This window comes from Rhinichthys klamathensis, unplaced genomic scaffold (assembly GCF_029890125.1).
Source record: "Rhinichthys klamathensis goyatoka isolate OS25496 unplaced genomic scaffold, OSU_Roscu_1.1 h1tg000147l_1, whole genome shotgun sequence".
Classification (NCBI taxonomy): domain Eukaryota; kingdom Metazoa; phylum Chordata; class Actinopteri; order Cypriniformes; family Leuciscidae; genus Rhinichthys; species Rhinichthys klamathensis.
Window position 1 is genome coordinate 2,079,670 of NW_026606682.1, and position 21,504 is coordinate 2,101,173.

The 21,504-nt window shown below is 37.2% G+C and overlaps 3 protein-coding genes across 3 annotated transcripts; all 3 read left to right on the forward strand.

Moving 5' to 3' along the window:
- Nucleotides 1–2,425: 2,425 nt before the first annotated feature.
- Nucleotides 2,426–6,202, forward strand: hoxc8a (homeobox C8a). The gene is made up of 2 exons (XM_056257987.1): nucleotides 2,426–3,169; nucleotides 4,607–6,202. Exons 1-2 carry the CDS (start codon nucleotides 2,734–2,736, stop codon nucleotides 4,921–4,923), a joined length of 753 nt encoding a protein of 250 aa, XP_056113962.1. The 5' UTR covers nucleotides 2,426–2,733; the 3' UTR covers nucleotides 4,924–6,202.
- Nucleotides 6,203–15,786: 9,584 nt separating this feature from the next.
- Nucleotides 15,787–18,347, forward strand: hoxc6a (homeobox C6a). Its single transcript, XM_056257988.1, has 2 exons — nucleotides 15,787–16,598; nucleotides 17,210–18,347. The coding sequence occupies exons 1-2, from the start codon at nucleotides 16,196–16,198 to the stop codon at nucleotides 17,512–17,514; spliced, it is 708 nt and encodes a 235-aa protein (XP_056113963.1). The 5' UTR covers nucleotides 15,787–16,195; the 3' UTR covers nucleotides 17,515–18,347.
- Nucleotides 18,348–19,144: 797 nt separating this feature from the next.
- Nucleotides 19,145–21,242, forward strand: hoxc5a (homeobox C5a). Its single transcript, XM_056257989.1, has 2 exons — nucleotides 19,145–20,051; nucleotides 20,908–21,242. The coding sequence occupies exons 1-2, from the start codon at nucleotides 19,565–19,567 to the stop codon at nucleotides 21,120–21,122; spliced, it is 702 nt and encodes a 233-aa protein (XP_056113964.1). The 5' UTR covers nucleotides 19,145–19,564; the 3' UTR covers nucleotides 21,123–21,242.
- Nucleotides 21,243–21,504: the final 262 nt, after the last annotated feature.

The following is a 21,504-nucleotide window of genomic DNA, read 5'->3' on the forward strand; positions in this document are numbered from 1 at the left end:
CGTTCTACGCTGGACTGAAATTGCCTTTTTGTGGGCCTTAACAATACGAACAGGATGCGGTGATTTCAAAGCCGGATCGACCACGTTTCCGGCTTAGAACAAAAATGCTAGTTTTACAACCCTGTTGGAGCTTGGTGGTGTTTGTCTCAGATGCAGACGAACAAAGCCTACCTGGCTAACTGGCTAGACGTCTGGGCTAAATTACTTTATGGTTTAATGGACGTTGGTGGTGGACCCTCTCAAAGAGATTTGCAGAGCCATATAGTCCTTGGGGCAAACTAGAGGCAAAAGCAATCCACCAACAGACACCACAAGATGCATTCAGAACTCACTCCAAGCCTTTAAATGACGCTAAACTGAAAAGCTTAGTTTTCACTTAACACATGCTTGTAAAGCTAATTTACAGTGTTCATACTGGTGCTGTACGCCTTTAAATCATGTATTCGGCACTGCTAAGAATGTTATGTGTTTTCAATGTCAAATGTTTCCAAGAGGCTACAGGTGCATTCAAATAGGCTTTCTGTCATTGTCCTAATTTATTTGGATAACTGTGTGTTTTGCCAGTGATAATTTGTCAATGATAATTTGTAAAAGTTACCCCAAAGCACACTAGATGGCGCTATTGACTCAAAGTTAACGCATTTTGGGCTGCTAAATCCTGGGAGTGCTTCAAGAAAAGTGCTGAAAGAATGGCCTTCTGTTGTTAATCACAATGATAGCTTTTAAAAAAAAGTCAACACGCTAAAGTAATAAACTTTACATTCACACCATCTTTAACGTATTCGTGAAACAATTGTTTGTTTTAAACTTTTTGTATTTAGTATTTTTATGTTGCCTCGAATCTTCGTGCTGTGCTTTTCCCCACTCTCTCTGTCTTTTGTTTTGTCAAAATCCGTAACTCACTGATGCTTTTTAAAAGCGCATGCAGTGTCGGTTTTTATGCTGCCGTAGCTGACATAATTTATTGAAGGCACTGGGAAATCGTCACAGCATTTCAATCTCATGTGAGTTCTGGTTTACAAATCTCGCCGATATGCTTTCCATTTATTTCTTCATTTTTGGACACTTTTTTATTTTTTAGAAGGCATGTTTGTCTGTTGAACTTGTTTGACATTCTCACATGACGCTTTAAAGATGACATTGATTAATCAGTAATCAGGGCCTTTTATAATATACTGTATCCCGATAATAATTATGATGATTTTATAATCCCTTTCAAACAATGTGATAGCCTACTTTTGAAAATTCGTGTTAAATGTATTGTTGTTGTTGTTGTTATAAAAATATAATAATTATTATTATAATAATAGGGACAATATCGATTACTTCAATGTTATAATAATATGTTTTATACGTTCGATTTTTTTATTTGAAAAGAAATACAATTATTTACTTAATTAGGCTACTAGTCTATATTTTAATTATTGATTTTTTTTTTCTGTTACAAATTTATATAGCCTACTCCATTATTTGTTCCTGTAGGCTAACTGAGACAATGACCCAGAATCTGCATCTTTATAGACTGTGAGATGTCTATAAATTTCCTGTGTGCGCCTTTCCCGTTTAGCAGCGAAGTGTAAAAATTGTCAAGTAACGACACGAAACCACATGCTCATATTTTGGGAAGGACTTTAAATGAGCATAGCCGAAATAAACAACAAGCCATTAATGTGTCCAGTAAAATAACGAGGCATCTATTGCGCAATTTTATTGTGTCAGTACGGCAGATTTACAACTTTTAGTATGGTTTAGGAGGGCCAAGAGAAGCGTGTGTGTGTGTGTTAGCAGTCTAACACAAATAATCAAGGTAGGAGTCACAATTACTCGTCACAAACTTTAAATATAGCAGCATCAATGATAATAATAACAATAATAATATTTCATAATAATAGTGTTACAATATTTTCCATTGTCATTATAAATTAGTGTTTTAGCTGGTAGACAGTGTCAATCGTTGTAGCCGTTTCTTCGTAATGTTCGTAAACTTGAGTAATGTAGTCCCTGTGGGTTATGGCTCGATACGCAACCTTATAAACCTATCATAATGGATGTGTTATCGTCGGAGCGTATATGGCCTTTTGAAGGGAAATCATACCTAGTTATATCCCAAACGAAATACCAGACAAATTGTTTCAACGTCCGCATGACTAACCTGTACGGCCAGTTCGAAGCTGCAGTAACCTGCGGATATGTTCTATAGAAGCCATTAAAAACTTCAGTGATTCATTCAGTTAATACGTGCAGCCGTTTTTAGTCAATAAAAAAACCAAAACAAAAAAAACCCACATACAACTATGTTTCCCCTTCAAGGTAGACGCCTGTGGACGCTTTGGAAAGATGAGGAGCCAAAGGGTGGGGTGTAGGGGACAAGGAGGGGGGGTGGTGGTGAGGGGGTGAGGGGTCTCATTGTAGTGGGGGTGGCTGGTGGGAGGCAAAAAAAAAGTACGAGCTTGTGACTGAGCCGTCGGAGCTAGCCAGCTTTAACCTTAACACACATCCACCGTGCGCGCCATGATTTGAGGTTGCTAAAGGAAAAGGCTGGCGATATAGAGAGAGAGAGACTAAGCGAGAGGATCTGAAGTGGGAGCTGCCTCAGATTGTCCGAAGGGGCAGCATTTCTCCATCTAGTTCCGGTTGCTCTGTCTGCGTTGCATGCCATTTGGAACTGCAACAATAGGTTGCCACCATTTAGAGAGGAGAATTTATTTTATCTCTTTTTAATGCTAGATAAACATGAGCTCTTATTTTGTTAACCCTCTTTTTTCCAAGTACAAAGCCGGCGAATCATTAGAGCCCACTTACTACGACTGCAGGTTTCCACAGAGCGTTGCCCGAAGCCACACGCTCGTGTACGGACATGGAGCAGCTGCGCCGGCGTTTCAACACCCGTCGCATCACGTACAGGACTTTTTCCATCACGGAACCACAGGTATCTCCAACCCTGGTTATCAACAGAACCCCTGTGCACTGGCATGTCACGGAGACGCTACGAAATTTTATGGATATGAAGCCCTTCCAAGGCAACCGCTTTATGGTACCCAGCAAGAGGCCAGTTTAGCGCAATACCCAGACTGTAAATCGTCCAATAGCACTAACCCTGGAGAAGGACAAGGCCACTTAAGTCAGAACACCTCTCCGAGCCTCATGTTCCCATGGATGCGGCCTCACGGTTAGAACACTTACTATTTCACATTCTGTTCAATCACTGCGTGTGAGTGTGTCTGTGTGACTGCGTCAGTGTGTCAAGAGCGTGCAGTGTTCACAAACACAGATCAAAACACAGGTGGGTTATGCTTTTCAGGTTGCGAAATTGTACTTAATAGGCACTGCAGCTTTTTGTATTTGTTCACTTCACTGGACCATTATGTTTATTTGTAAAACGAACGTAGTAGTGTTGGCTAAATTGTGTAGACACAGAGCTGGGTGGATTCAGATTATTCTCGCTATAGTTAGAAATGCTCACCTGTCTTACCACCTTTGTGATGACTTGAACAAACGAGGATAGATTCGTTATTGTAATGTGCGGTAAACAGTAATAGCAAAAGCTAGTGTCAAATAATTCGTTTGATTTAAATTGACGCTGTTCGATTGTTTCCATTGGTCTGCGTTTCCTTCCTGTTGAGATGGAAAAAGGAAAATTCTAAAATGAAAAATCTGAAGGTCAATAGTTAGTCTAAAATAGTTTCAGTAAATTTTTTTTTTGTCAGTCAAAATATATTTTAAAAGAAAACATTTTAACGCCTACTAATGACAAGTTAATTTGAAGTGCATTGAGGAGATCTATTTGCATACTTTAATTTAAAACTGGTAATGAACCTGAATGAGGAAAGGTTTTCAGTCTATTTATTTTATCCGAGTGATAGATACTATGAAAACCTGTGTGTGTGTGTGTGTGTCTGTCTGTCTGTCTGTCTGTCTGCCTGCGTGCGTGTGTTTGTGTGTGTGTGTGTGTGTGTGTTTGTCTGTCTGTCTGTCTGTCTGTCTGCCTGCCTGCGTGTGTGTGTGTGTGTGTGTGTGTGTGTGTGTGTGTGTGTGTGTGTGTGTGTGTGTGTGTGTGTGTGTGTGTGTGTGTGTGTGTGTTCTCCCGCGCACCAGGTTATGTGAAATTCTGTGCTTTACTGACCTGAATTAAAGCTGTTGTGTATTTCAAACATAGAAACAAGGAATGTATGGAAGAATCAATTTACATAGATCTTCTAGAAACGCCATTGTATAGAATCGTGTAAGTTTAATTCCTTCTATAAACGACAATGAATGCCCACACTTGACATAGCCTACCTGAATATGTTCTGGGGGGCAAATCGTAATGAGGATATTAGACCATAAGGCACGCTATGACACACACACTGTGTGATTTGTGCCAGAATTTGTCCTTAGTGTGCTATGAGTTGAGATATGTGTGTATGGGTGTGTGTTTGGAAAAAAGAGAATAAAATTCCATTGGTAAACAATTGAACTGTTTATTCGGTTTTATTTACACGTATAAATAGACATTCCTAGCAATTTATGTTTCCTTCATGTTAACTACATCCCATGATATGTAAATGAAAAGAGAGCGAAGCAATGGAGACATGCAATTGACAGATATTTTTGTTTCACTCCAAAGCTCCTGGGAGACGCAATGGAAGGCAGACATACAGCCGTTACCAGACTCTTGAGCTGGAGAAAGAGTTCCTCTTCAACCCATACCTCACGCGCAAGCGCCGGATTGAAGTCTCCCATGCGCTGAGCTTAACCGAACGGCAGGTGAAGATCTGGTTTCAGAATCGCCGAATGAAGTGGAAAAAAGAAAATAACAAAGACAAATTTCCGGGCCAGAGAGGAGAGGCTGAAGCAGAGGCCGAAGAAGAGGCCAACGAGGACGCTGAGGTGGAGGAAGGAGAAGACAAGGAAACGGAAGAGAAAGAGGAAAGCAAGGAGTGATTTTATGGTCTTTTTTATGGTTATATGGCAGATTTTGAAGAGGTCTCGCGAATGGGCCATGAAAAGGAAGACGCGCCAATTTTATTACAAACAGTTGGGTCAAAAAGTGAGAATATCCCCCTGCATACAAAAGTACCCTGAAACATGCCCAAAGAAAAAAAAAGAAGAAGCATTTTTTTACCAACACACGAGGACTTTTACCATTAGCGAAAAGTGGATCTGTGTATTTGACAAATTGACAAACTAACAGGAACACAATGTTTTATTTAGAGAAATGTAAGCAGCATGATAAGCATATAACGGAGTTTAACAATTATTTCATATTTGATGAGGATGTCTGGGGGATAAAAATGACTAAGATGCAACCAATTAAAATACTGAAATGATTGCATCAGCTTGTCACTTTTAAAAACGGTTGGTCTTGTATATAAAATCAAGCCACAACATGCTGACATTACGAATCAAATTGACAGAGGAATAGATGATGTATTCGGTGTAACACTATTTCTGCAATCCGAATATGGCAATATTGCATTAGTGCTATGTGTACTGAGAAAGGGGATGGCAAGTGTAGAAAATGCATTCTGTATTACATACTTTATCGATTACCTAACTGTTTTTTATTGTTATTCTATGTCAGTGGGCCAGGCTACAGTTTGTATTTTTTCGATTATTTTATTGGTCTCACCAGAGATTACAATCGTTTGAAAATCTCGAGAGAAGCTACCTAATCATGGGAAATTTGCAATATACATTTCTACCTAGAGATTTCATAGAATCTTGTTTTGTAGTATTAAACCTAAGTTATGTAACTTACCCTTTTAATCACTTATTATGATTATCGAGCTTTTTTGAAGTCTTTGGAAGACGCCAATAGCTCAAAGCCAATCTTATATGTTAAAAGATTGTACCACGGCACTACCTAAAAACAAAGTTTTGCTTGCAAGAATGAATGATTCATTTATTCTACAAGCTGCTTTGTTGAAATTATTTAGACATTTCCCCCAACAACTTAAACTGCCTATAGAAAATGCACATTATGTGTAGATGAACACGTTAATTACTACCCTACCTTATCTAAGGAGAGTCATTTTTCGTGCTGGTGTTATAGCGTAGATTTTGAATTGCACTGAGTATAACCTTCATGTACGTCTTGTAATATCTTGCTGTTATCAATATGCTCGTTTTACTTGTGTTCCTCGTGTGAATATAGACAAATTCGTGTGTGTCCACGCCATTGTTGAAATCAACAGAAGAATAAACAAGATGGCTCATTCTATCACGTCTCATTTATTTATTTATTTGCCTGAATCCACTTGTTGACATGATGCTGAATTCACAAAACACCAAAATCTGCTTCTTTTACATATTAAATACGACAAATGCAACACTTAACGTCTTTTCATAGTATATATTTCATGTATGTGGGGTGTCTGAAATGGCAAATGCAACAACAATATTTCACCATTATTATCTGTTTTTATGATTGAAAACTTTTCAAGCTTTGAAAGATTGTCTCTACATAAAAAAACAACCCAACTCAATCTATCTAGCAAATAACCAACGGCTGTCTTTTGAATTCCCCGTTTAATAAGAAAATTGTATGTCCAGGCAAAATGGCGTGATCAACTACAGTCAGACATAATGCATAATTTAAAGCAGAACTAAATTGTACAAATAAATATCATGCCTTTATCATGCAATTGTTGTTTTACTGTCAGGTACTTAGTATGTCAAATTTCAACATAATCATGAACACAAATCTCAGTTTCAATTATTCATTTTTTACAATTCCACCTCACAAAACATATTCAGCCTACATCCGTACCTAACATTTCCTAATGATGGCACAGTGTGTGATTCGCTCAAGTTATTTCTTGTCAAAGATAAAGAATCTTTTTAAAGGTAAAAAAAAAAAAAAAATCTCTTGCTAAGAAGATTTACTCAAAGCAAAATAACAACAACACTGGGAAACATAGGCGGACAGGTCGCAGGTCTCGGCCTTGCTAGAAGACATTGAGGGGATTTGCTATAATGAATCACTGATAAAGGTTACTGAAATCTTGCAAAAGTGTATCCTTAACAAAGCACGCTACTCTTTTTACATTTTTAAAATTGACAGTCTTCTCTTGTCCAGCAAACAGACTAATTTGTTCTTCAACAAAACACGAACCTTCTGTTCCATTGACGAGGAATACTGTCTTTCATACTTTATATACAAAAAAAAAAAAAATTAAAATGAAAAGAATGCAAAGGCTAGTGCAACTTTGGATGTTTACTGAAGACAGAAGACAGGACACGCGAGCTATAATATTATCAAAGCCAATACTTTTTTTTATTCAAAGACTTCCATTGAAAGGAAAGGATTCAAGAGCAATATTTACATGTGCCTTCCATTGCATTCTTTTAGCACACAACACAAATCTGACAGAATATGCAACATGCCGTAGGAACGGGTGAAATCTAATTAGTAGCTACAAATATGTGTTTAATGCAGGTTTATGATAATGCGTCGACATTTAAAATGTCTTTAAACGTATTAAAATATCACTATCGCCATTAAAATCCTAGTGTGGCCTACCTTATGTGCGAGTGTTCAAAAGTGTTGTCTCTTTTACAACTTTTAATGGCAGGTCATAACAGTAGTCTAGTGCCCAATAAAGCAGCCGCAATTAGGCTGATGATGACATCACAAAGACTAGGCTAATATAAGCAATATATGGATATAATAATAACAGAATATCAGAATTTATTTTCAATGCCATTTATAGGAAAATAGTTTTCAACGTGCCAAACCACAGCCAAGTATAAGGTATTTCATATAATATTTCTAGATTGATACAAACGAATATTCAAATTCTGTATCTCAAAACAGATACCAATGATTAAAGTGTAGGTATACCTCTTAAGAACTTGAAAAAGGCAAGATAAAGGTTTTGATTCTTGATACACAGGATTCTTGAAAAAAAAATTGCGTTTGCATGTAGGCTACACAACATTGTCTACTATTGCTGCTGCTGATAATAATATTAATAATAATTAACGTGTTTATTTCACTCTTATTTTGTTGTGATGGTGTTGGATGGTCACTATTGTAAAAAAATAATATATATTTTACTTAAGGCATAGACCTTTTCAGGAAGTTCCGGTGGTAGTGACAATTGCAGTGGTCATTGTCCATCCGCCTTGCCTTTGTATTGGACTGCTGTTACATTCCAAATGAGGGCTTTACTATACCTGCAGTAAACTTTATTGGTGGTGTAAACCCGACAGTGTCGCATCCGGGCAGACGTTTTTGCCTTTTGATTTCTGTGCAGTGCAGACAGGCTAGAACAAGACACCAGGAAAGCAACGTGGACGTGGGACTGCTTTGAGTGAGTGTATGCAAAGGGTGCATGTATATGTTTGTGTGATATTCTATTTTATTGTATTACTTTTATAAGAGTGGAAGTTTTCGTATTTGTACACATATTTACAATCTGTTTATGATTGTGCTATCAAATTAGAAAAAAACCCTAGTTTTTCCTGAAAAGGAACAAATTAAGGGGAAAATCTTAGCCCGCTCTTGGCTATGTTCGTTAGTGTAAGTATTTGTGCATGTATTTATTTATTTATTTTTTATTCGAGCGGTATTCGATATTTGTACATCCATTTGCATTCTGTTTATATTTGTGGTACGAAACTGTGAAGATAGGAGTGAAAGAAATCAATTAAGCCTAAAGGGAAAAACTTACACAGCTTACATAGAGTTCTTTAACTTTTGTCGATTTGTTTAGCCAAAAAATCGTTTAGTTAATATGTATTATTGTCATAAAATAGCTTTGGCTATATTGTCTTGACTGGTTTTTTTTTTGCTCAATTGCAATTGTTTCCATACATTACATGATACATATTTGAAGGATATCTCGTGTAATTTTCTTTAATGCTATCATCTTGCAATTAATGATTCTGATACTTATCAATTAACCAATCAAGATCATATAACGAATTTCGTTTAAAGAAAACAAACGACCAGCAACTACATTGATATACATAGCGTTAGCTATTGAAGAATAACGCAAAGCTTTATTAAAACATACTTGCCTGCACCATAATACAACACTGAACTGTACATTTCTGAACTTTGACGTTGTTACAGTGTTAAGCTTGAACATCATTCAATCAACATCATTGAACATCATTGAATCAATAATCATATTGGATTTTTCTTTAACAATGAATTGATAAAGCAATACTATCTGACAGAGAGGAGTGCTCATTTTGCATTATCATTAGTTGTTCAGTACAGACATTTGACAGCATGAGAGCAGTCAAACTTTTACGGTTGTTTTAAAAATGTCAAAGGTTTTTTTGTAAATAGGCCTGCGTATAATTAAGAATACTTGCAATAGCAAGTTTTTGTAACCTAATTTTGTTCTCAAAGTGCGTCTGTAGGCTACACAATGGATAGGCCTACGTACAAATGTGACTTTATGATAATTTTGTGAAATAAGAATAATAGTTATAGATGATCTTTATAATTATTTTGCTCTCAAATGCTTGTGAAAATGATCATGTGATTATTTTAACTTAATCTTTTAAAAAAGTGTCTGTTATGAGAACTATCTGTCTCCCAATGATTCTGAGTTATAATGTGCTTCGATCTGCTGCAAACATAAACTCAACTAAACGACTAGTCCAAAACAAAATCCCTAATGGGTCAAATGGGGTAAATAGATTAAACAATGGTTAAAAAAATATTTGCTGCATTAAGATTTTTACACCTTTAATTATTGATATTAATACTTTTTAAAATGCATTGTGGGTATAGGCTACAGGACAATGGATATGTCCCTTATATTTACACATTCTGATGAACAAAATAGGGCTTGCACAGGTTATAAACAGACACCTAATACGTTTTTGCCCATTTATCCTGTTTTACAATTTTCATTATACCCAGATTCGAAAAATGTTAATGTGATCATTAAGCTTTTAATAGTACTGGACTAATTGGACTTGTGTTTTTTTTACAATAGGCTATATGACGAATATAAAACTGGTTTCTCAGTGCCATCAACTTAGCCAATAAAAAAAAGGGAAAAAGAAGGAAGAAAATGGGAAATGCGATCTTTGAGAGAGGGTGAAACGTAACACATTCCTAGTTGTTTAGAGGGGGAATTTACAGCTAAGTAATAAAAGTTTACGACTGAATACACGCGGTCATTGGTTGCGTCAGACCACGTGGTACTCACTCTATGAACATGAACTTTGTGCTGTTGTCTTCTACTGGATATCCCCATCTATCGACTTGCGAGCTCGCTGTGGTGTTGAAATGATCTTAGCACCAGACATTTTTCCCGTTTTCTGTTTATTCACCATCTGAGGCGGATTTTTAAAACGCAGATAGTATAACACCATCTTGTCTCGTCTGCTTCATCGCTAGTAATGACTGACGTCGCCGCCTCCCCAGTCTCCTTTCTACCCATCTGATCCCCTAGAGGAAAACAGCACTGTTAGCTGGAGCTTGAGGGGTTTAGCGTGCGTAAATATGATCATTTCATCTCGAAAGAGTAACATTTTTAAGAGTACAGGAGAATGGGATCTAGATCCTAGTGCCGTTGCCTATGATGTGCTGCTGTCGAACGCCATGGAACGTGCGTCACAGACAACAGCGAACGCTGGTAAGTGAACATATTCTACGCTGCTTATTGGCTTCTTACAGACGTGTAGCTACAAAATATATGGTGATTTGTCAAACTGGATGTTTAAGAGAGACATGCAACATAGATAAATGTAGCCTACTTTTATTGTGTCGTTTCCTCTAATACTGTATGGATTGTGAACGCACAGCCTCGTTGACAAGTGACTTGTGCTGTCGCTTTCTGGTACTATTGTTGATGGTTAATTGTCTCGGCGAAAATTAATATAATATTTTTTTAAGTTAAGTTGTCCTAGCTGATGTGGTTTGGGGTTAATGCGTTTACTTTCAAATAGTTAAATACATGCGTTGTCAGGTTAAGTTTGATTTTGGTGTTTTGATTCGGGTATTTATGTAATTGCATTTTTGACTTCATAGTAAGCTATAGCTTTACTATAATCTGCAAATTGGACTCAAGAATGTCAGGCCTTTTACAAAAATTACTATATTCAACCAATTCAATGTGACTATGTGACACTCATCGGGCTATATTGGTAGCTCTTCTTGTCATATTTTCTTTCTAGATTGCATTTTACTATTCCTCGCTATGTGTGATTATTTACACTGGAAATGTGAATTATTTACGAGTGAGATATTCATGAGTGAGTTATATTTTGAGAGACAGGGTTACTATGTAACTAGTATCGCTAATTTGTATCCAAACTGCTGAATCCTGGTTGTGTCCGTCTGATGACAAACGGGTGTTGTATAGCTGCGCTCACAAAATCATTTACACTTGCTCAACTACTCACATAAAGCGTAAACGGCTTGTGTTACACTGCAAACAACTGATTAAACACTCCAGACATATCTGAATATTTGTTACGGATCAGGATCAACAACAACAACAACACACACACACTCACTCTCTCTCTCTCTCTCTCTCTCTCTCTCTCTCTCTCTCTCTCTCTCTCTCTCTCTCTCTCTCTCTCTCTCTCTCTCTCTCTCTCTCTCTCTCTCTCTCTCTCTCTCTCTCTCTCTCTCTCTCTCTCTCTCTCTCTCTCTCTCTCTCTCTCTCTCACGTGTTCAATCATCCAACACTGTCATTCCGTGAAGACTAAATCAAACAACACTGCCACCTTGTGCCTGCTCCATATGCAAGGCATTATACAGAGTCCAAAATCAGTGAGGGCAACTGCCCACATAAAATTCAGATTATTTTCATGTGGGAATATGTCTGCCATTTGCTGGTGTTTCTGCGTAAAAAGTTTATTTGATAGAAAAATGGGGAAAGGAAACGGATACAATTGCTTTACTAGCGTTATTATGCTAGCTAATTAGCAATATATATATATATATATATATATATATATATATATATATTGTGTGTATTGTGGCTTTTAGCAATTCATATTAATTATTTCAAAACAAATACAAAAACAGTCCGACTACTTTATTTTATTTTATTTTTTTTATTAGTTTTATAGTTGTAATGAGACAGTATGGACAAACATGAAGCTTTAAATATAATAACCATGGGGTAGCATATTAATAAAATCCGTTGGTACTCCGCTGACCAAAAAGCTAGAGCTGCGACCTTCAGTCATGGGCCTCTTGAAATCCACGTGCGGCTGGACTGGGGGAAACAAAAAAAAGTGTTAATAATAAAACCAGTTGTTATGAACATGCATTCCATTTGCAATGGAACTGTTAAAAAGAAAAGTTTTACTTATGCTGTGTTTATTTGTGAAATTAGAAGTGTGTATGAACATATATTTTTTTTTATACAGAAACACATAATCTGATTTATAGAGCTAGGTTTGCGTAACTAATTTTCTCTCTTTTTTTTAATGGATTGGTAATTTATTAAGGCAGAATGCTTGTGTGTGGGCTCGCATATGGTTTGTCGATGTGCATGTGTGTATTTGTGTGTAAGTGAGAGACAGAACGCGCAACGCGAGTGGAGGGCGGGGTTCTTATACTGTGAGTCTCCTCTTTGCCTCGGAATAATGACTGTCTTTTGTTTGCCATTAAAAATGGAGTCTATTTAACTAATCCTTATGCCTGTACGTATATAAGGTGCACGAGATTTATTCATTTGTGTATTACAGTTATTCTTAGTGTTAATAGCAAAGTTCTAAACAGGTTTCTGAAATTGACACATTTATTGCCATTTGACTATCATTTGTGTAAACTTTGGGCCAATCTCATGTCTGCCACCGCTATTGAATTTGAATCATAGAAGGCATAATTCAGTTACCACGAAAATGAAAACAAATTCCAGGCGAACTTTCAATTCCAAACATTTCCTTACAAGAACCGCAGGGCAATATGAGTTCGCTCTACTTCAAAACGCCTTATTCATGGAGGTCATTACGCGGCCACAAAATTACACAGAATTATCTTGTGCTAGTTAAAAATCATAATGCCCCTTCGGGTCGCGTGTTGTTATAAGTGCTTAGCTGCACATGAGAGCTCTGTTACAGCTGTCACGTTACTATTATGGATTTTGTTTTCGCATAGATACATCGACATATAGATGACAGGGTAGGAAAGTTGGGCTTGGATAAGAAAGCCATAAGACTCATCATTGGAATTTGCAATTGTGAACATCCGTTACAAATAAATAGGCCAATGATAACATTCATTTAACTTTGGAGAATGTGCAGACTAGGCCATTATCGAGCACAGTTAGGATGTGCATAGCTTGCTTTTTCCAGATCATAATCATATCACGTAAATTACGCATTGGAAGTAAGGACGATTTTGGCGGACGTTAGTCCCTAGTTTGGTCGAGTGTAAAGAGAATACAGGCCAAACGGGATGTCTATTTATTGCCTCTTCAAACGCTAAAACACAACCGTGCGATTTGTCTTAAGGGCTGCAATAAAACACTTAAAGCTCTTTCTCTCCAGTCACATCAACATACCAACTGCAGACTGAGTGTGGTGTGTTTTACTCGCTACTTCATTCACAAGACTGATGCTGTAAAATAGATCACGATATGAAAAATCTCCCCATCAAAGGCTTTCAGTTCAAAGTCGTTGGAGCAATATTGAACATCAAAGAGTCAGATATATAGATACAACCTACACTTAGTAGCCTATGTGATCTCAATTCCGCCAAACTACACGTCGGAAGATAGCCTAGTGAAAACAATTAAATGATTTAAGTATTAATAATGCACCTCTGATTTGTTTTCAGCATCGCGCTTTCCTGTTTCTAAATATTTTAGGATATCCGATATCCAGTGTGGCATAGCCTACTAGTTTAATACAAAGGTAATTTAAATATTTTTAAAATTGTAATTGAAAATATAATTATTGGTGTGATTTTTTTTGTTTTGATTTCATATATTTGAATTGGCAATTGTTAAATTGCCACAATCTAAAAATGAAAAGTTAAAACGTGTGCACGCTTTTCACGCAAGAAATATTTTTATTACTGTTATATATTACTTTTATTAGTTTTTTTCTCCCACAGTATACATGGTGTAATATTGTATAAATTAAATCATAGTAGTACGTGAAGTTACACACTGCCATATAGATATATGTATATTGTATTAACTTAGCGGCATGTAATTCATGTTTTTATTAGGCAACTTTTATTGCAGACCGGTTAAAACTACTACTGCACTACTACTACTACTACTACTACTATTATTATTATTGGTATAAACGTCGATGAATTAGCTTCGGAAGATAATTAATCATATTCATATGCAGTAGCCGTAAACTGATCAAATAGCACTTACCATATGTTTAGAAATTCCTATAACAGACATTCCTAGCAGAGATATAGAGTTAAATTTTGTCGATCTCAAATATTGTCCAAAATAGGACAACCCATCAAAAACATTCATCCTTGATATTGATTTATCCCAATTTTATAGGTACTTTAGAATACAAAGAAAAATTGTATGTATTTAATCAATCGTTAAGCAGATTAGCCTGTTTTATAGCTGTTAAATGCCTTTTCTCACTGTCGGGCTGGAAGTAAATTTTACTGTTCTGTCAATCTCGTGTTTTGCGCACCTCTTTCTAAACCACTGTTTTTGGCCTCACACGTCCCGTCATGTGGCCTGCATTAAGGTCATGGAGCATACCCTAACCATTCGGTTAAAACTAGTCCTGTTCCCACTACTGATTCTTTGAACATGATAATATATAAATTGACCATTACATTAATATGGCTGCAAGCATTTAATAAAGGAAAACTGTATATTTGTATTATTTAACAGATCGTTGGCAAATATTATCATTTTAAGAAATTATGAAAAAATATAGTTTATCCTTATAAATAAAATCAATACAGTCATCAGAGTTGGCCTACTTAAGTTTAAAATATCTCGTGGCATTATTATTTTTTTCATAATCATTCTGCATAAAGTTAAATGCTAAAACATTTTTTGCAGCTTTCTGTCCACTAGATAAGAGACTCGCTGCACAGCCCCCATACATTTAAAGGGGTAATTGCTTCAGAGCTGGAAGTCCTCAGTTGGGTTTGTGACTTTTATGGCACCAAGGCGCGTTTGACGCATTCTTTAGTAAGATGCCCCTTCCCCCCTCCTTACTCAGGTTCTTTTTACCATTGAAATTATCAATACATTACAAATGGGGAAAGGAAAAGAACAGACGTTTCCCCTTCAGCGCAATGAAAGCCCGAGGAAATAGAGATAGAGAAAACAAACGTTAGAGGGAGATATCTACTGAATAACAAAAGAATAGTGTGGTCATTTCACTTGGCGACTGACGACAATGCAGTTAATGTCTATTAATATGATATAAAATGTGTATCAGCGGACATATTCACCGTTACTTTTATTTATTTTTACATGAAATTGTTAAATGCATCTTAAAAGGGAGGGTAAACAAAATCGGTGTAGATACGCCGTGTGGCAATTAGCCCTTGGTCATTTTCTTTTTTTAAACAAAGAGTTCTATTCATGTAGGTAATTGGAATGGTTACAATTGTAGTTATATCATCTACACAGTAATAAAGTTGTTGCGCCAAGAAGACACGAATACAGTAGTATTGTCATAGTAAAACATATACAAATATAGGATATTTTGGTCTAAGTCAGCGACAGTAAGCAACTGTAAAAACCCATATTTCAGGCAATTAACTGAGATGAAAATTAGCTCAATGTAAAATGCATGATTCTCCATAGCCTAAGTCTAGATGTATCTTCATAATACACGTGGAGAAGATTAACAGATTATAACTCGTTGATTAATGGACAAAAATATGTAATTCATTGGTCGTGTGAGTGCGTATTCTATATTTGTGTGTGTGTTTACTTAAACTTTATCAACTGAAGCCACAAGGATAAGAAGCTACAAGCTCGATATTCCTCCGTACACAGCGCATTCAATTGGCTGAAAGTGGTCAGGTGACGCTGTCATATTGTCCTTCCATGAGCCAAGCCTTGGCTATAACACTTGCTTTGCGCGTCTTAACCGGAGACTGGAAATTAATATTATTGAAATCCTTCTGAAGTTCATTTGAAAGAGAGTTAGGAAAGCGGGCGGGAGACGTGTGTATGTGACAGAAGGAAGCAGACCCCATAGCACAAAGAAAGAAAGTGAGAGATTAAGAGAGGGGAAATAAGATAGGAGGGTGAGTTGATGAGAGGGCGATAGGAAAGGTATGAATTCGTATTTCGCGAACCCGTCGCTCTCGTGCCATTTATCTGGTGGGCAAGAGGTTTTGCCCAACATGCCACTGAACACGACCGCATATGATTCAGTCAGACATTTTTCGTCTTATGGCACCACAGTGACCCAAAACCGGATTTATGCGTCCCCTTTCTATTCACCTCAAGATAACGTTGTGTTTGGATCAAGTCGAGGACCGTACGAGTATGGATCTAACGTGTTTCTTCAAGATAAGGACGTGCTTCCCAGTTGCAGGCAAACTAGTATGGGACTCAGTGCGCAGAGCCACGTTGCCCAGGAGTACAGCCTGGAACAAGCTCGTGCAGGAACACAGGATCAGAAAGGAAACAACGTTCAGATCTACCCGTGGATGCAGCGCATGAACTCGCACAGCGGTGAGTTTTTACTGCGACTTGGGACATACCCTGGTGGAATTGGTCTGTTTTACGATACGTCCTATCAACAGAGTAGCTACATTTTATGGCCTCATAAACCACTACTAAATCATCAGACTATAAAAGCCCCCTTTTCCAGAGAGGGGAATCCCATTTGGCTACCTCCTTTAATACTCAAGTGCCAAAATTATTTCAAAAACATGTACAATAAGTGTGAGCGCGTTAGAAAATTATCCAACGAAAAGTGCATTTTGAACCATTTTAAGAGCATGCACTACTATGTTAAAAATGTGACTTAACTTGTCCGATGTACTGTTTGAAACCACACGGTAGCAAAGTTGGTTGAAAGAAATATTTTAGAAACACTGAAATTCGAAACAAGTTTCGCGATGCTTTGTGACTGTAATAATGGGTTAAATGCTGCGTATATATAGGCTACATTATTGTGTCAAATTGTTATATTAGTTACCTTATAAAATAAATAATAAAAAAATGCACTAAGTGAATTATTCCACCAGGATCCCAAAGGTGTGTTTTATTTTGCATTCAATTAAGAATTGATCTGTGTAAACTCTCTTTTTAAAATGTATTTACACTTTTTCTCACAACAGGAGTTGGGTACGGGTCAGACAGAAGAAGAGGTCGCCAGATTTACTCCAGATACCAAACCTTGGAACTGGAAAAAGAATTTCACTTCAATCGGTATTTAACCAGACGCAGACGCATCGAGATCGCCAACGCTCTGTGTCTAACCGAGCGTCAAATCAAGATCTGGTTCCAGAATAGGCGCATGAAATGGAAGAAAGAGACCAATCTAACTTCTACTGTACCGGGGACCGAATCAACGGGTACTCCTCAAGACACCGAGAAGGAGACCGAGGAGGAAACCGAGGAAGTTAAAAAGATTAAAGATTAGGAAGTCCATTTCTCGTTCTCGAACGCCTGTTAACTGCAACGTAACTACCTAAACGGAGAATTTGCAAATATTAATGCATGGACTGTATACTCTGCTATTCCTTTTGACTGCCCCCTCCTCCTCCGACCTGAACACCATACACAAGCTCTACTACCACCACGCCACTAACATTTACACTCGTTGAAACAAATGGAGAGATTAAGAGAGAGGAAGACGCACATGTTATCCACCATAAAGCAATTCACTTCTCTTTGTACTGAAAATAGTTCTTTATTGGCTGCGTGATGACAATGCCACAGCTGAAATGTTTGTGTGGTTCTAGTATTAGCTATCATGTTGCTATAGGCTAGTAGAAAATTACATTAGATGAAAATGTATTCGAATTTGATAAGTAGGCTATGTCTCCCAAACTATTAAGCCTCTAAACTGTACCTAAGCATTCCAGAGGTGAAGGAAACTTCTTATATGCACATTCAGTTTTTTTTCTTTGTGGATGCATATTTGTACAATGAAACAAACCCTGACGGGATGAACTATACTACCTAAACCCTTATTACATTTTATTATCCTTTTTTTTTGTTAATATTGCTTTTGCCCCGTCAGTGTTCTGTTGTTCAAAATGCCGCTGTATACTGGCACATTAGCTATTGAGAGAACTTCAAAAATACATTTCATCATACTTGTAGTTGTGTGCATATAAACTTGTCTTAAAGTGAGAATCACACCAATATGAAAACAAACATATACCTTGGTACGCAATTATATTGTTTGTGTAAACTGTGTATTATTTAATAAAATTCTTGAAAACAAAAACCTTTATTGTCCTTTATTTTGACTCCAGCCTTGCGCTCTTCACCATTCATAAAGGGTTCAGTAAACTTAAGACTTGAAACACTTGTTCGTTTTGAAGAAGATTTTATTTATCTTTGAGTTTGTGAGCAATTTGAATCCAAATGACAAATTAAATTTACGGTTACATTGGAGTTTGGTGTATCGTTAAAGTGTACTTAATTTAACTCAAATTTAATCTGCCCAATTATCTGAATGGAATAATACAACCTATTATTGTTAATCCCTAATGATTCAAGTTGGCTATGTGACGATTTAGAGACTTTTCATTCAATAAAAAAGCCTTGTCTATTCAGCGGCAATGCTTGATTGACAAAATCACATTTGCCTTGCATAGTGGCACAACGCTAAACCAGTAGTTCTGCGATTAAATAAAATAAAAATCACATTTAGTTTTGGGAAGCCACTAGTCTGCAACAAATGCACATATCTACGTTGACGCATTTAAGAGACATATATGATCATAATGGGGATTAATTTCGCAAACACCCAAGAAAAAAGCAACATACACATGAAACAATCAGAAATCATTACCGCGAAACAGGAGAAACACACATGTGTCATATAGAATATGGATAGGCCTACAATCGTGTTGCTACTCCTACTCCATATATCGCCGACATTTGATTTGCCATAACATCGTATCGCATAGTATCGTGTGTGTGTGTGTGTGTGTGTGTGTGTGTGTGTGTGTGTGTGTGTGTGGGTGTGTGTGTGCGTGCGTGCATGTATGTATGTATGTATGCGTGTGTGTGTGTGTGTGTGTGTGTGTGGGGCCGCTTTGTCCAGTATTAGACGCCAGATGACGCTCTTGTCTAACGGTCTCGCCCTTTTTAGCCCAGACCCTTAGATGATTTCCATACCGAGAAGTTATCGGACACGTTTCACTGTCTATCAATAACCTCCTGGGGATCAAGCCAATTTATGACTGGCCCAGGAGCTGCACGTGATTCTATTTAAACATTCCATATTTGGGCATTACACGTCGTATCAGGAAAAAAAAGAAAATGATTTCCTCCTCCTATAAATCCTGCTCTTTTTTAGGACAAGCCCAACGTCCTCTAGAAATACAAATAAAGTCCAATAAACAAATAAAACTTCTAAACAACTCATGTATACTTTATTAGCTGATTCAATCTCTGCTGCGATCGGGTGCTTTTTGTGACTCTCTCTAAGGTTACTATATTGTTTTGGAAATAGAATGAGCTCATACGTTGGAAAGTCTTTTTCTAAGCAAACGCAAGACGCCTCCTCTTGTAGAATGCACACTTTTGGCAACTATGGTGTTCACTCTGAGTTTCACGAGTCCAATTACGCGTACGAAGGACTTGATATCGGCGGATCCTTCAGTTCTCAAATCCCCTCCAACTCTTTGAAACGGGAGGCGATAAACACAAGCGACCGTGCAAGGACCAGTGCAGCAGTTCAGCGAACACAGTCCTTTTCAGCTCTGGGCTCTCGTAGCTTTGTAAGCCCTCACGGGTACAACCCCCTCAGTCACGGACTGTTGAGCCAAAAAGCCGAGGGGAATATGGAAGTTATGGAGAAGCCCAGCGGCAAGAGCCGCACAGACGATATCAAAATGGAGACTACTTCAGCGATAAAGCAACAAACTAACTCGACTCAGCGTCAGAACCAGTCGCAGCCGCAGATATATCCGTGGATGACAAAGCTACACATGAGCCACGGTAAAGTTACGTTTAAAGTTTGTTTTGGAAGAGAGAGGGAAACTGCACGCATCTCATCCTCGTCATTGCATATCCTTCCTACGTTTTGTCGCTCCATATTTTTACTCTTGAGTTTTATAGGCCAAACGCAGGAAATAATAAAACTAGCGGCCGTAAATTTTATGACAAAGGCATCTATTGCTCGTAAACCTGTCCTGTTTCTGTGAAGAGGTGATCTCCGCTCAAATTTATGGAGAAATAATTGGTTAAGAAAAGCAAAAAAATGATTACATTTAAATGTACTTATTATTTCTTGCTTTAAGCATGAGTTTACATGTTATTCATGTAAAGTGGAATTTCTAGCGAATCTTTGCATACACATACATTATCTGGCAGTAGGCTACTTGTTTCCGGTTAGTTGCACTCTGCACCGTTGGAGTAGCTAGTAGAGCAAATGACAAAAGTATAATGTCAATTTGTATCCTCTAAGTAGTGAAGCATTTTCTCTTTATTTTTATTTATTTAGTTAGTTTTTATTTTATTTGAGCTCTTACAATATTGTGGGTCAGGGCATGTTAGGAAGCTCGTGGCCTTCATACATTTATGATTATGCTTTTTTTTTATCACCTTTGTGTTATTTTTGTGCATGACACTTTCTAATTTCAGAATAAATAAATATTAGCGACATACCACCTGTCCACTGTTTTCATTTTGGATTTCATAATGCTTGATGTATCCATATTTCATTTTATGGATTGTGTTTGGTGGCAACTTCATCAGTGATTATGAAAATATTTTTCCTAGTAATATGCATGAGGACGACAGTCGATAAAATTTTACATATAGGTAACCCAATATCTTTCTGATGCCACTTCAGAATCTGACGGTAAAAGGTCACGAACCAGTTACACCCGGTACCAGACTCTGGAGTTGGAGAAAGAGTTCCATTTCAACCGATACCTCACACGTCGCAGACGTATCGAGATTGCCAATAACCTCTGCTTGAACGAGCGGCAAATTAAAATTTGGTTCCAGAACCGTCGCATGAAGTGGAAGAAGGACTCAAAGTTGAAAGTGAAAGGAGGACTATAAATAATGTGGTGCACGGCTTCAATTTAAAAAGCCTGAAATTAAAGGCAGTGTTAACTTGAAACAACAAATGATTAGATTTTGTTGTTAACAACATTAAATGTCTTTCATTTGTCTACAATATCATGTTGTTGTGTGAATATGTCAATATTTTCGATATTTATTGATAGTGCTCTCTCCCGGAAGATGCTTATTTGAATAATGTATATTATTTGAATATGATTTACTAAAACCACTTGTATCAGTAACCTACATAATATACCAAGGCCTGCATCCAGTTACGTTGACTTCAATGTAAGTGCAAATAATGTGGTGCTTTGTTTGAACATTGATCAATCTCCCCTTTGCATATTGAATTTTGATGGAACTTGTCTTTTTATCCATT